General features: G+C 41.7%; 1 protein-coding gene across 15 annotated transcripts in view; it reads left to right on the forward strand.

The window, feature by feature from the left end:
* The window catches only part of LOC114902613 (cytochrome c oxidase assembly protein COX18, mitochondrial), a 168,617-nt gene that overhangs the window by 9,915 nt on the left and 140,575 nt on the right, over positions 1 to 18,127 (forward strand). For 11 of the 15 annotated variants that reach the window (XM_029234975.1, XM_029234973.1, XM_029234974.1 and 8 more), the window contains exons 6-8: positions 858 to 1,602; positions 3,215 to 3,512; positions 4,323 to 4,431. In XM_029234975.1, coding sequence (XP_029090808.1) covers positions 858 to 1,031 — 174 coding nt within the window. In that variant the 3' untranslated portion in view covers positions 1,032 to 1,602; positions 3,215 to 3,512; positions 4,323 to 4,431. The other 4 variants (XM_029234971.1, XM_029234982.1, XM_029234983.1 and 1 more) reach the window with 4 other exon arrangements.

Here is an 18,127-nt window from a genome sequence, read left to right on the forward strand (position 1 = left end):
TGTGCTTACCACTTTACCTAAATTTTCTCATTTATTCCTCACAGCATCTCTTTGAGGTTGGTACAGTTCTGTCCCCATTTTATAGAAGAGAAAACTGAAACAAGAAAAATAATGTACCCAAAGTTAGATAAATAGATTTCAAACTCAGGCAGTTTGACTCCAGGACCTGGATTCAACCACCACATGGTCTTGCCTCTGGGGACTGATTACCTTCTGATGCCAAAGAAAGGTTTGGGAAAGATGTACGTAGGTATGTATGGGAATGTTTTGAGAGGCCGCAGAACTTAGTCTTTGACCTAAATAGTCAATCTGAATGGTAGTAAAAAAGAAAGTTGAAGATAATGCTGAGACTTTTTGTCTCAGGAAAAGGCAAAGGTAATGCAGTCCTGACTACACTTAGAAACTGGTTGGTGGGAAACATTTGGAAGATAGGTGACTGTATATAGGTCTAGGGGGGCTAAGTTTGCCATGATAAATGGCTGTGCCCCCAGTAGCGTACCTTCAATGTAGCAGCCTGTCAAGACTCTTGGTGGGGAAAAAGTATGCTTAACTGCCAGAGATGGAGGTGAGATCTCTCTTGGACCTCTGCTTGGGAGCTGTTCTCTGTCATCCACTTTCTGTCATGAATACCTCTACTTTTTGTTTCTTTTTGCTTTTGAGTCTTCCTTTCAACTTTCTTACCTACCTATCTGATCTGTCACACATATCTAATAGCTACTGAAAGTCTTGGTCAGTCCTGGCGTACTTACATTTACAGAGATTGTAATTTTTTTTTTTATTGCCTACCTATTTCTAGACCTTGGTGTCCTTGGAGAATGGAGAGATGCTAACTTTCATGTCCTTTCTTCTCTTTACAGTCGATTGTTCTCTACTGGTTATGCTCCAGCCTCATGGGCCTTTCACAGAACTTGCTGCTGCGTTCTCCTAGATTTCGCCAACTTTGTCGAATACCGTTGACCAAGTCAGATTCAGACACTCCTTATAAAGACCTCTTTGCTGCCTTTTACGCCAAGTTCATTTCAAGAAAATGACATACTTTCTAGTAATTTTGAAACAATTACAAGTTTCACTGTTAATGTATTTAGAAGATTTAGAAATTCAGATATGGTTTAATTTGCTTTTTAAAATCATGAGCTCTGTGAAGTACTGTGGATTAAGATATAATCCAGATATATTTGACAGTACTTAAAATCTTTTAAGTGCTAAAACTGTAGTATGTTCAGTTATGTAAAAGTGGGATCAAAGTGTCGGGCCCTGTTTATAAAATTACAACTTGCGAGAGGTGCTAGAACTTTGGAGAACAGGACTAGAGAAGTTTTATAAAATAAAAGAATCCAGTGAAGTGATTTTTAAAATTTTGGGGGTGTGGAGGATCATAGACCCGGTTGATCATTTAATAAAGCCATGGTTTTCTCTTCAGAAAAGTCCTGGAACTCACAACATGGAGGCCTTTATTGACCCCCCTTCTGGTAATTCCTGGCTAATAAGTGTTACTCTAATGGAACATACATTGATGATGAGTTAATGTGTGCTTTTGAAATGAAAAGGACTTGAGATACATGCAGTGGAGTAGTCCACATATGTAAGAAAGTACCTAATAGGGTAGGTAGTGTTGCTTCTCAACCTTGCTCTGAAGGAATACAAAAATTGTACATATCCTTTCTCTGTAATTTAAGGAGTCTGGAATACAGAGCATAGAACTAAGTACTGCTAGAGCCCAAAGTAGAAAATCTTAAGCTAATCATATAGAATATGAAGGAACCCAATATCTCTGATAATCCTTTAAGAAAGTGAAAAACTGGTACTAGGGTCAAGGCTGTGCTAATTGGGAGACTCCTTTAGACCTGTACACCTTGGTATGATAATGCATAACATTAAATTGGTCTGAGGATCTTATATATTACAAAATTCATAATTTCATAGCTTGGAAAAAAGGATCAAAGTAAATTTTAAAAGCTCAAAAGATCAGGATAGTATTTAGCAAGTTTTAAAAATAATGACTGAATACATGAAGATACATTAGTTACACTATTACTAGAAATTAAATAGTAGGTGAAGAATCATCTCATTCAGCCAGAGAGCATCCATATGAACATTGTGTATTCAGTCATTAGAGAATGTAGGTAGATCACATAATTGTGAAATAAGCTTGTGCAGAATTCTGGAGACAGAGCTGTTTGAGTCTTTCCTGTCATCTCAAAGTACAGTAGACCCTTCTGTCTTCCTAGCCCCACAGCCACAACCATTAAGAGCTTCAAACTGTCAGCAGCTAGAATCCCATCAAACAGCTGAACCAGACTTCATTAGATAAGGACTAACATAGCCACAGAGAGGAAATGATTCTGTGACTCTTGAACATATTAACTTGACTGTAGTCATTTGTGGAATACAGTTTCAAAGTAAAAAGGACTATTAGAAAACTTTGAACTTTATTTGGTAATTGTATTGCTCTTGTTAATATTGCATTGCTGTTTTGGAACTCTTATTGTCAGGTAAAATATATAATGATGTTTACTGGTATATTTGTTTTCTGTGGATGCTGTTAACAAAATCTTTATGCTGCTTATGCACCAGGAGGTAGATGCTATTGAATGTATTTGATATTATAAGATATATCTCTTTCAAATTTTTCTTTTAAGAGAGAGATTTAGGGATTGCCCCTGAGGTCCTAGAAAAGAGGGTCCTCCCCACAGTTCTCCACAGGTATACTCAGAAAGCCTAGCCTTCATATCTGTTTCACCTAAGACCTTCCACAATCTCAGTTAAGAACTGATGAAATAAAATTCATGTTTTACGGCAAGATGAGAAAAGTTTAAACATAAATTTTTTCTTTGTCCCTTTGGGCCTCCTCCCTCCCCTTTAGCAGGTATTGTGCATCTGCATTAACCAGAGCTCTTTAGGAGATGACATTCCTTAATCTCATTAAGGGACACTGACTCTTAGGAGTTAACCTTCCTTCTAGTAAGGGACCATGATGACTCATGACCTACTGTTTGCTTTGTACCTGTAGGTCTGGATTGTGTAAACTGTTAATAATACATCGTATGACATAAACCCTTTGTCTCAAAAACGTACATAATTGTGCTTTGACCCCTAATTGGCAGAACAGTCCCCAGAGCTTTCTGAAAGTCTACCTCTCAGATTATAATCCTCAAATTGGCTTGAAACTTTTGCATTTTTTTCTTAAACTGTTGATGAATTTTTCTATTGACAGGGTTGTACATAAAAGCACTTTGATCCTGGTTGATTCCTGTCCATAGGAACCACAAGGCCTGGCAGTTACCGCAAAAAAAAGAAAAAAAATACCAGCTGAGGAATGGCAGCAGAAGAGATTAAACCAAGAAAGCACTTTTACACAGAAGCCTTGCCTAGTTCTTAGAGCAGTAACTTTTGCTTTGCTGTAACTTGAACATGAGAGAGATCCGACACAACTGTCCCAAAGGAATATGTAACAAGAGAACCCTGTTCCCTTGTATTCTCACTGACTACCTTCTTGACTGCCCAATTTTTACGTAAGTTTTGCAAGATAGTCTTACCTTTAATTGCCTAGGCCTACACTGCTGATTTTCTTCTGTAAAATGAGGACTTCTGGGTGTTTGAGAACAAAAACCTTGATGGAAAGACCTTAAAATCAAAATAAATGCTTTAAAAAAGCAGCCTGGCTTCCCTGGTGGCGCAGTGGTTAAGAATCCGCCTGCCAGTGCAGGGGACACGGGTTCGAGCCCTGGTCCGGGAAGATCCCACATGCTACGGAGCAACTAAGCCTGTGCGCCACAACTTAGGGCCCGCGAGCCACAACTACTGAAGCCAGCATGCCTAGAGCCCGTGCTCCACAACAAGAGAAGCCACCGCAATGAGAAGCCTGCGCACCGCAACGAACAGTAGCCCCCGCTCAATGCAGCTAGCGAAAGCCCGTGCGCAGCAACGAAGATCCAGTGCAGCCAAAAATAAATATAAATAAATAATTAATTTTTTAAAAAAAAGCAGCCACTGTTAATGAGTTTTTCTGTCTAAGGCAACAAAAAAGAAATTTCTATCCTTGAAAGTCCCTGCTAGACTCCAGAGGGCCAAGAATTTCTTGAAAAAGAAGCCTCTGGGGAAAATGCCCCATTTCTATCTTTTCTATTTTGAGAAAATTTTACGGTCATGCTCCTCTTCCTTTGTGTCCCTGATATGGCAGTTATATTTGTTTTTCCTTAGTTGAGAAGGCAGCATTGTATTTAATTTAGTTTTGGTTTTTGTCTTCTGGCTAAACTGTAGCTCTCCGGGAAAACTTAAAACTGGAATATGAAATATACCTAACTATATCCCTTTCATTGCAGCTGCATTTCTGCATGTTCCAACGGTAGTACAATTGATAATTTGAGGAATTTCTTCTAATTATAACCTCAAACTTCCTGGCTTTTCTCTGAGTGATGGATGCTTCTGAGGGTAAGGAGTATTAAAAATATGAATTCTATATCTGAGAATTAACAGCTTCTTATTCCATGTTATTCATAATGTGTCCCATGTGTTGCTATAGGTAGGAAACTCTCCTTTTGTGGTTTCCTTATAGAAGCTTCAGTTGTGCTTATATGAGTTTTCAAATACAGATGTTCCATTTTGGGATGCAAGTGAAAACCAGAAATTCCCATTTAAAATTACAGTCACAACCAAGTAGAGATTTTAAAATGAAATATTTTCTTCCTTTAACTCTCACCTATCTACATCACAATGTGTTACTTTACTTTAAAATACAGTCAATCCTCATTCACAGTTTCATATTTGTGAATTCACTACTCACTAAAAATTTATTTGTAAAATGCTCGTGATATTTTTTTTTTTTTTTTGCGGTACGCGGGCCTCTCACCACTGTGGCCTCTCCCGTTGCGGGGCACAGGCTCCGGACGCGCAGGCTCAGCGGCCATGGCTCACGGGCCCAGCCGCTCCGCGGCGTGTGGGATCCTCCTGGACCGGGGCACGAACCCGTGCCCCCTGCATCGGCAGGCGGACTCCCAACCACTGCGCCACCAGGGAAGCCCGCTTGTGATATTTTTGCTGTTACTAGCAGACGTGTGGCTGCACGCTCAGAGCAGCAAAAAATTTGAGACCAATGCACACATTCCCAGCAGCAGTCAAATCAAGTGACACTGCGTTTTGTTTCAGCTCTCATACTGTAAACGTGTCCTTCTTGTGGTCTGTTTAGTGCCATGTTTTTCTCACTTTTACACTTTTTGGTGATGATTTCTCTGTTTAAGATGGCCCCCGAGCACTAAGTACAAGAAGACTGTGATGTCCTCACAGAGAAAATATGTGTTAGGTAAGCCTTTTTCCAGTGTGAGTTGCAGTGCTACTGGCCATGAGTTCAGTGTTAATGAATCAACAATATATATTAAATAAGATGTCTTTAAACAGAAACACACATAGGACGTGATTATGTCTTGATTGGTTGATGAAATTGGTTGTTGTGACCAAAGGCTTTAAGGAGCCTAACTCTGAATTTCCTCTAGGAGTGATGGGTGGCTTTATAGAACAAAACTACCGTGAATAATGAGAATTGAATGTATTTCAGCCTATGCCGCACAGTTTTATGGCCATATGGTGGTTTAAATCAGGCATCCTTAAATTGAGGACGCATGGGCCACAGATCTAGCTCACTGCCCTTTTTTGTACAGCCTGAAAGCCAAGAATAGTTTTTACATTCTTATATGATTGAAAAAGAATGAAAAGATAATATTTTGTGACACATAAAAATTATGTGAAGTTCACATTTCAGTGTTTTACTGGTGCACAGCCATGTTTGTTTATTATCTGTGGCTTTCATGCTTCAACTGCAGAGCTGAGTGGTTGTGACAGAGATTTTATGTCACAGTGCTTCATACTCTGCTCAGCACACAGATCTTAGTGATGCAGTTATAACTCCACAGCATTTCATGTGTACTGCCCTACTGCGACATTTTATTTTTTATTACCAGTTCATATCCAGTCAAAATAAGAAAAGTGGATTTTATATGTCATACTTTTAAAGCACAGTAGAGTATGGATTATTTTGTTATTGAATTAGATGGCAAAACATTGTGTTTATTATGCAGTGACACTATCGCTGTGCTGAAAGAACACAATGTATGTTGACATTACCAGACATCATGATATTTCCAACTTGCAGGAAAGCGATGGTCAGAAAAAGTAGAAAATTTAAAGTGGAATATCTCATCACAGCAGAATGGATTTGAAAGAAAAACTCACAACTAATGGAAAATTCTGTTTCCTCTATACACTACCCACAGAACCCTTCTGGCCACCAAATGTGTGTGTGTGTGTTCTCCATACCAAGCAGTTCTCCAGTTCTTTGCAGGCACGAACTGAGTGTCGTACAATTTAGTTCAGTTCTGATACTACCTGGAGTTTTCACCTGAAAACTGGGTTTGCCTCTTGGTGGGTGTCCAGACAAGAGACACAAACAAGCCAAAGATCAGGAGAAGAAAGGATTTATAACTTGCAGCAAGTAAGGAGGACACGGGGGATTTTCCAAAAGGAATGTCTCCCCGAACTGCAAAATTGGGGAAGTTTTAAGCTAAGGATATGTGCACATTCAGGAAGGGGCTAGAGCAGAGGAGAATTCAGCACAGAATTGGGGCAAAGGTCGACAGAGTCCAAGCTCCCAAGGGTCAGAAAAGGTTAACATCATCATTCCTTACGTTCTGACCTATCTGAGGTCTCAGTGTGTAGTTAGCATCCTCCACCTGGATGGGGGCCTTAGTGCTTTGAGAACTCAAAGATAATGTATCAGATTGTTATGTATATCCCTTGAGGAGGAACTAGGACTCTCATCTCTGAACTGTTGTTTCTTGACTGCATTTCCTTTGTTCCTGCATTCCCTTATGATCATTGATTATAGAGACGTATTCAAGGGCAAGCATTCTAGGCAGGCTTAGATCACAAAATGGCTTAGGGCCAAAATGGCTTCTCTCAAATCAAGGAAGCCATGCCTGGTTCACCCCCTACCTTATCTGCTTACAGAGTCAGTACAGATTGCACAGTCCCACAAGACTGCCCTCCGTCCCCGCCCCCCACTTCAGACACCAATCTGAAGTATTACCTACAACCTCTGCCCGACTTGGTTGAAAATCTGGGGTTTCCATAACCCTTTCCTTGGGTTTGATAATTTGCTAGAACAGTTCACAAAACTTAGGAAGGCACTTAACTATTACCCATTTATTATAAAGGATGCAACTCAGGAACAGCTAAATGGAAGGATTGCCTGGGTCAATGTGTAGGGCTGGGTACAAAGAGCTCCTATACTCTGCAGGCTTCATTACGTAGGCACGAGTGATTACATCATTGGTCATTGGTGATTGGATTCGGTCTCCAGCCCCTTTCCCCACCTGAGAGGTCAAGGGATGGGGCTGAAAGTTTCCATTTCAACCCTCTGATCTTGTGGTTGGTTCCTCTGGCATTCAGCCTCTGTCCTTTGGTTATCCAGGAGGGGCTTTCCAAAAATTACCTCATTACTATAAACTCAGCTGTGTTTGAAAGGGCCTTGTTATGAATAACAAAACTCACAGCTCCTTTAGGAGCTGTTTGAGGTGCACAAAAGACCAAATAGCATAACAAAAGATCCTTCTATTGCTCTTTTCACCTAGGAAATTACAAGTGTGCTAGGAGCTGTGTGCCAGGAGGAATCATGAATGAAGACCAAATACATATTTCTTATTATATTACAGTATCACAGGGTTTTATTTGATGAAATTAGTGGCTTTTTAATCGCCACAATGGCTATCTGAAATGGATTCTCATTGGTCACATTAGTTGTATGAAGGCATTTGGATTGGTTGAGATCGTTTAGAGACATGCCTACATTTGAATGCATAGGGGATAAGAATCTGATGAGGTCTGTACCTGCAACCTCAGTGATGGTCCTAAGGCTTAATCTGTGTGAGCAGTTCTGATTCCTTCGAAGGATAACAGAACCCTGCCTGTAGTAAGTCTTCATGCCAGATGTGATGAGATCACCTAAAGGACAGGGTCTGGGATTTCTTTGAGCTCAGAGCACAGAGCTGAACTTTTTGTGTCTACTTGCTAATCAAATATTTTTGTTTAATAAATGTATATGTGATAGAGTTTAGTCTGAGGCTTGCTTTCCTTTTAACTTGCTAGTGAGATTGGAGAGTGGGATGGGGGAATTACTAATATTCACCCCTATCAAACTCTTGAAAGAGTATCATTATCTGCCAAAAAGAACCTAACAATTTGGTATATAGCCAGATTGACTTATTTGTTACTTTTATAACCCACTATTCCCAAACTAGCTGCTATGGTGAAAGAGGAAAAAATATATATATGTATATACATGCACACACATATATTTATACACACACACACACACATATGCCTTCAAAAAGGCTTTGGAAAGACATGATGTCATCAAGATATTCTGTGAAGAAGTGATATTTTTAAAAACATTTTAAGAATCTTTCTAACGGTAGTAAAAGAAAAGTGGCCGCCCCAAAGGGATTGGTCCCTGGAACCAGATTTCAGTGCTGTCCTGCTCTTACGAGCTAGAACACATTCAGAAATAACCCCACCAGGCTTTAGTATGTTTCTCTTGAGTGGATACCAACCCCTGCAGAAGGGCACAGCTAGAGCTAATTATTTGAGAAAACACGTGGTTGCCTAAGTCCATTATGCCTGATCACTGGTTCTTTCTGTCATCTGTTGACTCTGGAGCTCTCCTTCTCATTCTGATCTAGGTTTCCCTTCTCTTAACTAAGCTTCCCACTGTATCCCTAGTCTCCCAAACCTCTCCACTCTGCTCCTCTTATCTTCATGATAAACAGAACTCCCCAGAACTTCCACAGCCTTTTCATCTTTCTTTCCTCACTCCCCTTGTAACTCAGGATGGTAGAAAGTAAGGGACCTCCAATTTTTACTCAGATTACTATTCCCTTACTCTTACGTAAAAATAACTTTCTCTTGATATAAATGCCAACTGGATCTACCACTGCCTACCCTCTTTTTTTTCCAACATCTGCTTGCCTGGTCACCCCTCTTATTTACTGGCTTCCTCTCTATCTTCAGTCCTGCCATCACACTGGGTGACTTCGATAGCTAAACAGATGTCCCATCAGACAGCTTTGCCACTCAGTTGTTTCACCTGTTATGTTTGCTATGTTTGTAATTTCCTTTCCACCCTTCAGGAGTAAGTTTTTTTACCAGGTGACAAGTCATTCGCATTGCAGGCCATAGATGATTGGGTCAGCGTTGTTCAGGTAGCTCAAGCTGGACCGATTAAATCTCTCAGTTGGGGAACAGATTCATGCACAACGAATGCTAGACCAGCCATCCACCAGCCCAAACTCCCATGCGTGATAAGACTAGGACGTTGCAAAGAAGACAAGGGTAGCAGAGAAAGCTTATGATAAGAGGGGAGGCAAAATTACACCATCTTGCAAAAAGAAGCTGGGATTGAGAGATCTCATAGACTCCACCACCTTAAGAGATGGAGCAGTTAGCCACAATTCCAAATTTTGAAGTTCAAGCCACGTGTTATTTTCCTGTTGCTGCTGTAGTGAATTACCACAAACTTAGTGACTTAAAACAACCCCCCCCACACACACAAAAACAAAGAAACAAAAAAAAACCCCACATTTATTATCTTACAACTCTGGAGGTCAGATGTCTGAAATGGATCCACAGGGCTGCGTTCCTTCTGGAGGCTTTAGGAGAGACTCTAGTCTCACACACACCCAGTCTCTCTCTCTTGTCTTACCTCTTTCTTTCACTATGACTCTCCTGCCTCCCTCTTGTAAGGACTCTTGTAATTATATTGGGCTGCTCTGATAATCCAGGATAATCTTCCCATCTCAAGATCCTTAATTTAGGCACATTTTTTGACCTTGTTTCTCATGTCTAAGCACTACCACTTCTAAATCAAGATCTGTGGAGATGAATGTACTCCTGTCTTCCATGTTGTCACTGCACTATCTAGATCTAAGGAGTCACTCCATCTCCCATCATCTCCTCCCTTTTTGTTCCTATCTGTAGCCCCGTTTCTTTTAGATGGTGGTGGGGAGAGCAGGGTCACTTTCTGACACTATTTAGAGTAATCCCTCCAATTTGTGTCTTGGACGTTAATGTTGGTGCCTTGGGCAGGGTGTCTTTTCTCCCTACCATCTTCCTGTGGGCAGGAGCTTACTAAAATGCCTTACCAAGATAATCCTGACCATGGTCTCTGACATCATCCACCTCCGGGAACCTAACCCGTCTACCACTACATATGATAAGCTTCCAGTAGTCAGTTGTTTATATGTCTGGAATGCACAAGTGACATTTCTGGAACCAATATCTGGCTTGCCATTCCTGTTGCTGCACATGAGTAACTTGTCTGTTCTGTATGTCAGTGATGTGCCGAACTGCCCAAGGGGTAAGATGTTCATTCCCCCAACTCACCGCCAGCTTAACAGCTCTGACACCTTGTCACTTACCCTAAAATTGTTTAATGGAAGCAGGGCACATATTCAGAAATCAAAAAAGGTGAGTCCGTCATGCAGCTGGTAATTCCTGGTGGCCTTGTAGGCGTGGCAACCCACACATTGGCTCCATTGTTATTTTCTATATGCAGAGTTGCTCACATTCCTTGTCGATGAAGTTCTATTAAAATTCTCAGGATTGGGGGTTTTCTGAGGATAAAAGGGAATAGACGTTTTTTTAAAAAAGCCCTGCCAAATGAGACATTTCTTTAGTAACCACCTCTCAGTCTTTCCCCCTTGACCACATAGAGTAAAGCAGAGATATTTTTCCCCATAATGTCTAGGCTAGAATTTGGCCTTCTTGAGGGTAGGAAGTAAAGTGATTGATCCACCAACAAAAGTGTGTATACAGATATTACTCTCTGATTTTATGAAAAAGCTTCATGGGTATGCATTCTATGAGTTTGTTCATTAAAATTATCCTGGATAGCCCACTGTGGTGGGTAATATGCTCAAATGAATGCACTGGCCACCAGAGTCACATTTTAGTCAAGACACTCAGCTCTCTTTGTCCTGGAGAAGAAGCATTTCTACATGAGCTCTCGGGGTGCCTCTGTTCCCCAGGTGTCCAAAGTTGAGATGCATAGACCTCAGCCTCCCATGGGCAGCATTTCTGAGGAGGTGCCAGCTGCACCCACAGCCATTTTTTTCAAGAATGCTTTTATTCCCATTTCATCCTCACAAGTAGGACTCAGTTCTCCCTTCACCCCATCTGAAGCTTCAGATGTTCCAGACAGACTTTCACCAGTCCTCAACCTCCATCTGAGATACAGTAGGGTTAGGTTTATATAGTTTAGGGCTTTATACATGCCCAGGTACAGAGGCGTGGGTTGTCAGGTACCTGTCTACTCGCCACTTTCTCTCTCCTCCAGTATTCCGTACTGTTTTGATGCCCTTGCTGGTGGGACACATGAATCTCCATGGTTACCCCAGACTGAAAATAGATGCTGAAATTATAGTTTGAGAATACCACCTTACAGTAGTCCTGGGAAGCATCCAGTTTACACAGAATAGGAAGATAAGGGAGTAATTATGAGCTCACACTTGAAATGGTACCTCTTCATTCTGTAAATTTATATCTAATAGCCCACTCCAGTGCTAAAGATTCTAGTTTGTACTTTTTTTTTTTTGGCTGTACCACGTGTCTTACAAAATCTTGATTCCCCAACTAGGGATTGAACTTGGGCCCATGGCAGTGGAAGCAAGGAGTCCTAACTACCGGACCACCAGGGCATTCCCTAAAAATTCTGGTTTGTAAGTGGAGTACAAAGCTCTGTAATTCCATAGTCCCTCAACTAGCAAAGGCAACCAGCTGTTCCTGTTCTTTTCTTCTCTGGAATCATCTTATATTGCACTGCCCCTAAGCCTTCCAAACAGATGTGAGTGTGTCATATGTAGGTCAGATGTTGGTACAGTGACACTGAGAAGTCAATCCACTTATGCATAGAATGCTTGCCTGCTGGCTTCTTCTCCCAGTGGGACCAGGATAGAATGACTCCACTCCTCTATCAGTGCCCAAGGCTGCTGGGGGTCATCAGAGGAGAGAGAAGACAAGGTGGTAACCTAGTGAACGTGTAGCCTCAAGTCAAAATGGAGGAATTGGAAATCCAAATCCTTAAAAAACAACAACAGCCCACTGATAACTCCCAGATATAAGATCTTTAGTTCTCTAAAGTGCATGGGACAGGGCCAGTGTTTGAGCAAGTCTTCCAAGGGATTTTGTGTTTGCCTTTGGCTGAGATAACAGGTGCCCCACATATTTGACAGGGATACAGTAGATACAGTACAATTGACGACTACCATGAAGTTTCAGATTCGCCTTTTTGAGATGGTCTACTGCTTTATTTATTTATTATTAATAAATTATTTTTGGCTGCATTGGGTCTTCGTTGCCGCATGTGGGCTTTCTCTAGATGCAGCGAGCGGGGGCTACTCTTCGTTGTGGGGCGTGGGCTTCTCATTGTGGTGGCTTCTCTTGTTGCGGAGCATGGACTCTAGAGCGCAGGCTCAGTAGTTGTGGCGCACGGGCTTAGTTGCTCCGCAGCATGTGGGATCTTCCTAGACCAGAGAAACCCCTGTCCCCTGTCCTGGCAGGTGGATTCTTAACCATTGTGCCAACAGGGAAGCCCTGGTCTACTGCTTTAAAGTCTCTTCTCTTGTTCTTCCAAAGAGTTACCAAATATAATGAGATTGTCTAGATGCACCATTATGTCCAGGGAATTTGCGTTCCCAAGCACTTTCTCTAGATCAGCTGCTGACAGGTAGTTGGAATCCCAGAGGTTTGGTGTTTTTGTTCCCTAAAATGTAGGATTAACTTTTTTTTTTTTCTGAGCTAGACCTTTCCTTTGTTTCATCTGACTTTTCCTTTCTTGCCATAAGACTGCTTTTGACTCGTCTACAAGGTTTTTCTTCTCTTTTATTCCCAGGTATATTCAGATATTATGTGCACACTCGCCTCTCTCTGAGGCCAAATGGGTTTAAAGTCTTCAAATGGGTTTAAAATGGTATCAGTTCAATTGGTCTGAGGGGTCAGATTGCAGGTCTGCTGCCATCAGACAAGACTTAGCCTGCTCTGGAAGGAAGTATTCTTTCTTGCTTTCTTTGGGAAAGAAATTGTGGACCTGGGGTGATATTAAATCAAAACTTTCTTATCTCATGCAGTATATTGAAGGGAAAGGGATTGTTTCCCCCTATCTTTTGTTGTAGACAGTAATCACCCAGACCACCATTAGCATAAATCTTTATTCTAAAATACTGGCGCTGAGAAGGTCCAATGGAACATTCTGACGTGGGGGAGGAGGGCAAAATTGTATAGAGTTTAGCACGAAGGGTCACTTAACATTTAGATAATTTGGAAAATTAGTCAAGGGTGTTCTCCTTAGAGTGAGGAATAGTTTGTGCTGATTCATAGCCGTGGTTTGGGCCTGGATTTTATCCAGAGCAGTGGAGAACAACAAGGGGCTAAGGTCATATGTAGAAGGGAGTAGAGAGGAACAGTTGCAGGGACCCAGTGGAAGGTTCTCGGGTCTCTTACACTATTTTTTTCTCTTACACTATTTTTAATGTATATATAAAGACCAAGCATGTTTTGCAGACAGAAAGAAGGCTATTTCATAATAATTTCACAAGCATTATACATTCACTTTCTTTGTAGCATTATGTACCCTCAGAAGGGACAGACAGATAATTGCAGTATGTAGTTGGAAGAAGAAGAGAGAGTTTTCACGATCTACCAATTCATCTGATTTCCATGAGAACTAAGATCATTATGTGGTAATAGCAGAGGGTCCCAGGGTTTCCCACAACAACAGGGTGAGTCCTCTGGGAAAATACCCATTTCTTAAATTTAGGAAACCCGTTACGACGGACCACCACCACCGAGCACTGGCTCAGCAGTTTCAGCATTTTGAAGTCCCAACGTGGGATATTGATGTGTTTTAGCCCATTTGTCCCATACCATACTCCACATATGTCTTAATTTTGTTGCAGTCCAATATCCAGGCACTCTGACATTAATACTTCATTAATATGATGCTTAAGTTAGTTATTTTCTCTAATAAACCATTTTTTTCTAGGATACTCCCTAAAAAATAGAGGGCTTCATATTGCCAGTGTTTTTTCTCTCTAGCATACTTTACATCCCATTCAATGATAGAGAACACCTAAATCCTGATTTATAGTTCACTTTTCCATTACTTAGTTTGATTATAAGACCTCTTTTGATCACAGTAAGTGGCACCCTAATTCAATCTAACTTCAGAAAAAAGAGGTTATATTTATTCATATAACTACAAAGTTTATAGGTAATGTTGGGTTTAGGTATGGGTGGTCCTAGAAGTTTAAACAGTGTCCTCAGGACCATTTTCTTTTATTTTTCAACTTTGCTTTCCTTTGGGTTGGCCTGATTTTTGAAGCTCAAGTGGCAGATATGGCCACTAGTAGCTCTAGGCTCACAATATCTCTTCAGTTAGTGCTTCCTGTACTTCTAGAAAATGTTCTAGGGAAGACCTTGATTGGCTTGTGTGGGTGTAGTATATTGTTTGGCCAGATATGGGTTACGTTTACCACTCCCAGATCCAGTGTTGGGGTAACTCCAACCTAAACCATGTGAATGGAGTGTTGGGAAGGAATGGATTTTCAAAGGATACGGGACTTCTCCATCCAGCTTCTTAGCTGCTCAGCAGCGTATGTATATATAATATAATTTATTATAATGTAATTAATTTTAATATATAATTATGTAGAATTAATATTTTAATATAATTTGAACATTACATTTGTTATATATAAATATGTAATTTATATAAATATATAACTTAAAACATAATGTAACTACTTCTCCTTAACAGAAGACAGCCCCGATTTTCGTATAATTCCTGCATTTGCTTTTATTTTATTTTTTAATAAATTTATTTAGTTAGTTAGTTTTGGCTGCGTTGGGTCTTTGTTGCTGTGCACGGGCTTTCTCTAGTTGTGGCAAGCAGGGGTTACTCTTCATTGTGGTGTGCGGGCTTCTCATTGTGGTGGCTTCTCTTGTTGCAGAGCACAGGCTCTAGGCGAACGGGCTCAGTAGCTGTGGCTCACGGGCTGTAGAGCGCAGGTTCGGTAGTTGTGGCATGCGGGCTTAGTTCCTCCGCGGCATGTGGGATCTTCCCAGACCAGGGCTCGAACCCGTGTCCCCTTCATTGGCAGGCGTATTCTCAACCACTGCGCCACCAGGGAAGCCCTGCATTTACTTTTAGATCCAAGGTCTTTGAATAATTTATATGCCTCTCAGTTAGGTTCATGAGATTCTACATGGTAAGAAATATACTTACGTGTCCAATAATAAGTAGTGGAAGGGAAAGAAAACAGGAAAAGTTCCCATTTGAGGTAGGGAAGAAGGGAAATCACCGCGTGGCTGCAGGTTCCTAGCGCATGCACACACACAGCCCCTGGGGCTCCCTGACGGGGAAATAAAGCCGTTTTAGTTTGTCTTGCCCACAGCCGCATGTGAGATGAGCACTGGGAGGGCTTCCCTTCTGGAGCTGCACCAGTTCCCTTTTGGTACTGCTTTTCCTGCCTGGGAGGCACCTTGGGAGTTAACAGGCTTGTGGTTCTGCTGGCAAAATATTTACTTTGAAACCGTTCCAGCCTTCCCCTTGACTTGCTTTCTCACAGTTCCATGGTCTAGCAAGCAACGCCAGAGAGCTTGTTGATGTGTGGTCTGTGAGTCCTGACCCTGTTTAGGGGCAGGCCTTACTGCACTGCCCATCTTCTGGTTCTCTGCTTACTGCTTCTTATGGACCTGTTCTTCAGAAACTATAGGCTGGGTGTTGTTCTGCAGAGCAAACCTCCTCCTCACTGCTAGGCTGCATCCCAGTGCATTGCTGTTTAGAATGGCAGTACTTATTATCATTGCTCGGCAGAAAGAGGACTGAAGGAGGTAATGCTGGGGAGAGGCAGTGCAGTGGGGAAAGATTTTCCTGTTGGGACCTGTAGGTGACACTGGGCCACACCTCTCCTATAGTGACAGGAACACAATAGAGAGTGTCCAAATCCACCTGGCAAGCTCCTGCTTTGATTTTTACTTTCCTTTAGTTCTTCTAAGTCCTAGGGAAAAGGGCCTGGGCCAGCCAGACTGCATTGTCACAAACAGTATGGAGGACGGGCCTCTGGGGTATAACACTAAATGCTATGGCCAGTCAGTCCCAGCATTCCTGGATCTTTTCCAATACTCAGAAGGGATTCCCCAGGAGTTTGCCATCACAGGGCCAGCTCAGCAGAAGCAGAAAAATGTGGCACCTTGAAGAAAGAGGCCCTGAACTCGTGAATAAGAGCCTGTTTTTAAAACACAGCTGAGCTTCTGGTAGTGCCTAATCAAATAACTAATTCGTTCTTCTTCGTGGTCCTGAACCCAGGCCATGGCAGTGAAAGTGCCAGGTCCTAACCACTGGAGCACGAGGGAACTCCCTAGCCATTTTATTTTTAAGTTGTCTGTACTGGCTATCTTCAGTCTCTCATTCTTCATTCCCTCCCACTCGCCATTACTTTGAACTTTTGCATTGTGCTCTAGTTCACTAATTTGTTCTTCATCTGTGTCTATTCTGCAGTTATGTCTACTCAGTGTTCTTAGTTTAATTTTGTTGCAGGAAGGGGGACCCCTTCCAGGGCCCAAGAGTGGGCCCTTGTCTAACACTTGGAAATGAATTGTCCAAGGAGACACACGTGCTGACAAAGCAAGAGACTTTATTGGGAAGGGGTGCCCGGGCGGAGAGCAGGAGAATAAGGGAACCCCGGATAACTGCTCTGCCACATGACTCACAGTCTCAGGTTTTATGGTGATGGGATTAGTTTCCGGGTTATCTCTGGCCAATCACTCTGACTCAGGGTCCTTCCCGGTGGCACGCACATCGCTCAGCCAAGATCAGTTCCAGTGAGAAGGATTCTGGGAGGACATGTGGACTGGCTTCTCCTGCCTCCTTTTGACCTTTCCTGAATTCTTCCGGCTGGTGGTGCCTTGTTAATTTTGTGTTCCTTACCAGGACCTCCTGTTTAAGATAACTCATGCTAGTAGCTACTATTGGGCCTGGCCAGGGTGGGCAGTTTCAGTCAGTGGTTCCTCTGACAATTTCAGTTACAATATTTAAAAGTTTATTTATTCTAATCAGTTCTTTTTTCACAAAAGCTGACGTTTGCTACATGGGTAAGCCTACTTTTGCTACTTGGATCTTTCTGTTTAATGATTCTGAAGGTATTAATTATACTTCTTTTAAAAGAACTTTCAGTTTTATTTCCTCGGGAGTTCTTTTGCGTATTTATGTCGATGCTTATATTTCAGGGCACAATTTTACTTAACTATTTGGTCATTCTTCGTTGTATTCTTGTCTTTGATTTGACTTTCTTCTGCTAGCATCTGTTATTGTAGCAGCCTCCAGTAATTGTGAGGAAAGGCTGCAAGGCAGAAGGTGTCAATAATGTCTTCTTCTATGAGGAGTGCTCCTTGTTCCTCTCAAGTGTAGCTGGCCACTCAGGGCATTACATTGCCCCCTAATTCAAGGACTTACAGTCATTTTTCTTATAGCTGTTAGATGACTCTGCTGGCTGTTATTTGACATAAGCAAGATCAAGTGGTTGAAGGGCGCTCAAAACAAGCGGACAGTTGCCCTTTCCCTTGTCTATCTTCAAATTTGCCAAATTTTCAAGCTTAGAGTACCCTCAGAACTGCGTCCACCTTTCATGTAACTCCTTCCCTGCGTACGTTTTCTTCATCATTTCTATTCCATTAATGATTGCCTCGTTTTTCATTGCTGCTATAGATTTTTTTAATACCTTTTTTATTCCTTTGGTAATTTCTAGAGGTTTGAGCAGTCAGACAGGTATCCCCAGTCTGCTATGTGGATTCCCCCTTTCTCTTCAAATACTGTGCCACCACAATAAACATCCACATTCCTCCTCAAACTTTTTTCAATCCTTATTTTGCTTCACTTCTTGATTTCTACCTTTTGGCAGCATTTGGTATGCTTAACCACTTTTTTCTTCTTTAAGCACCCTTTTTAATTTCCATGGCAAAGCATGCTTTGAGTCTTCCTCTCCTATTTCCAATACCTCCCTTGTGGTCTCCTTTTCCTCTTAAGTCT

Source organism: Monodon monoceros, unplaced genomic scaffold (assembly GCF_005190385.1).
Source record: "Monodon monoceros isolate NGI ecotype Baffin Bay Population unplaced genomic scaffold, NGI_Narwhal_1 Super_Scaffold_20, whole genome shotgun sequence".
Lineage (NCBI taxonomy): Eukaryota > Metazoa > Chordata > Mammalia > Artiodactyla > Monodontidae > Monodon > Monodon monoceros.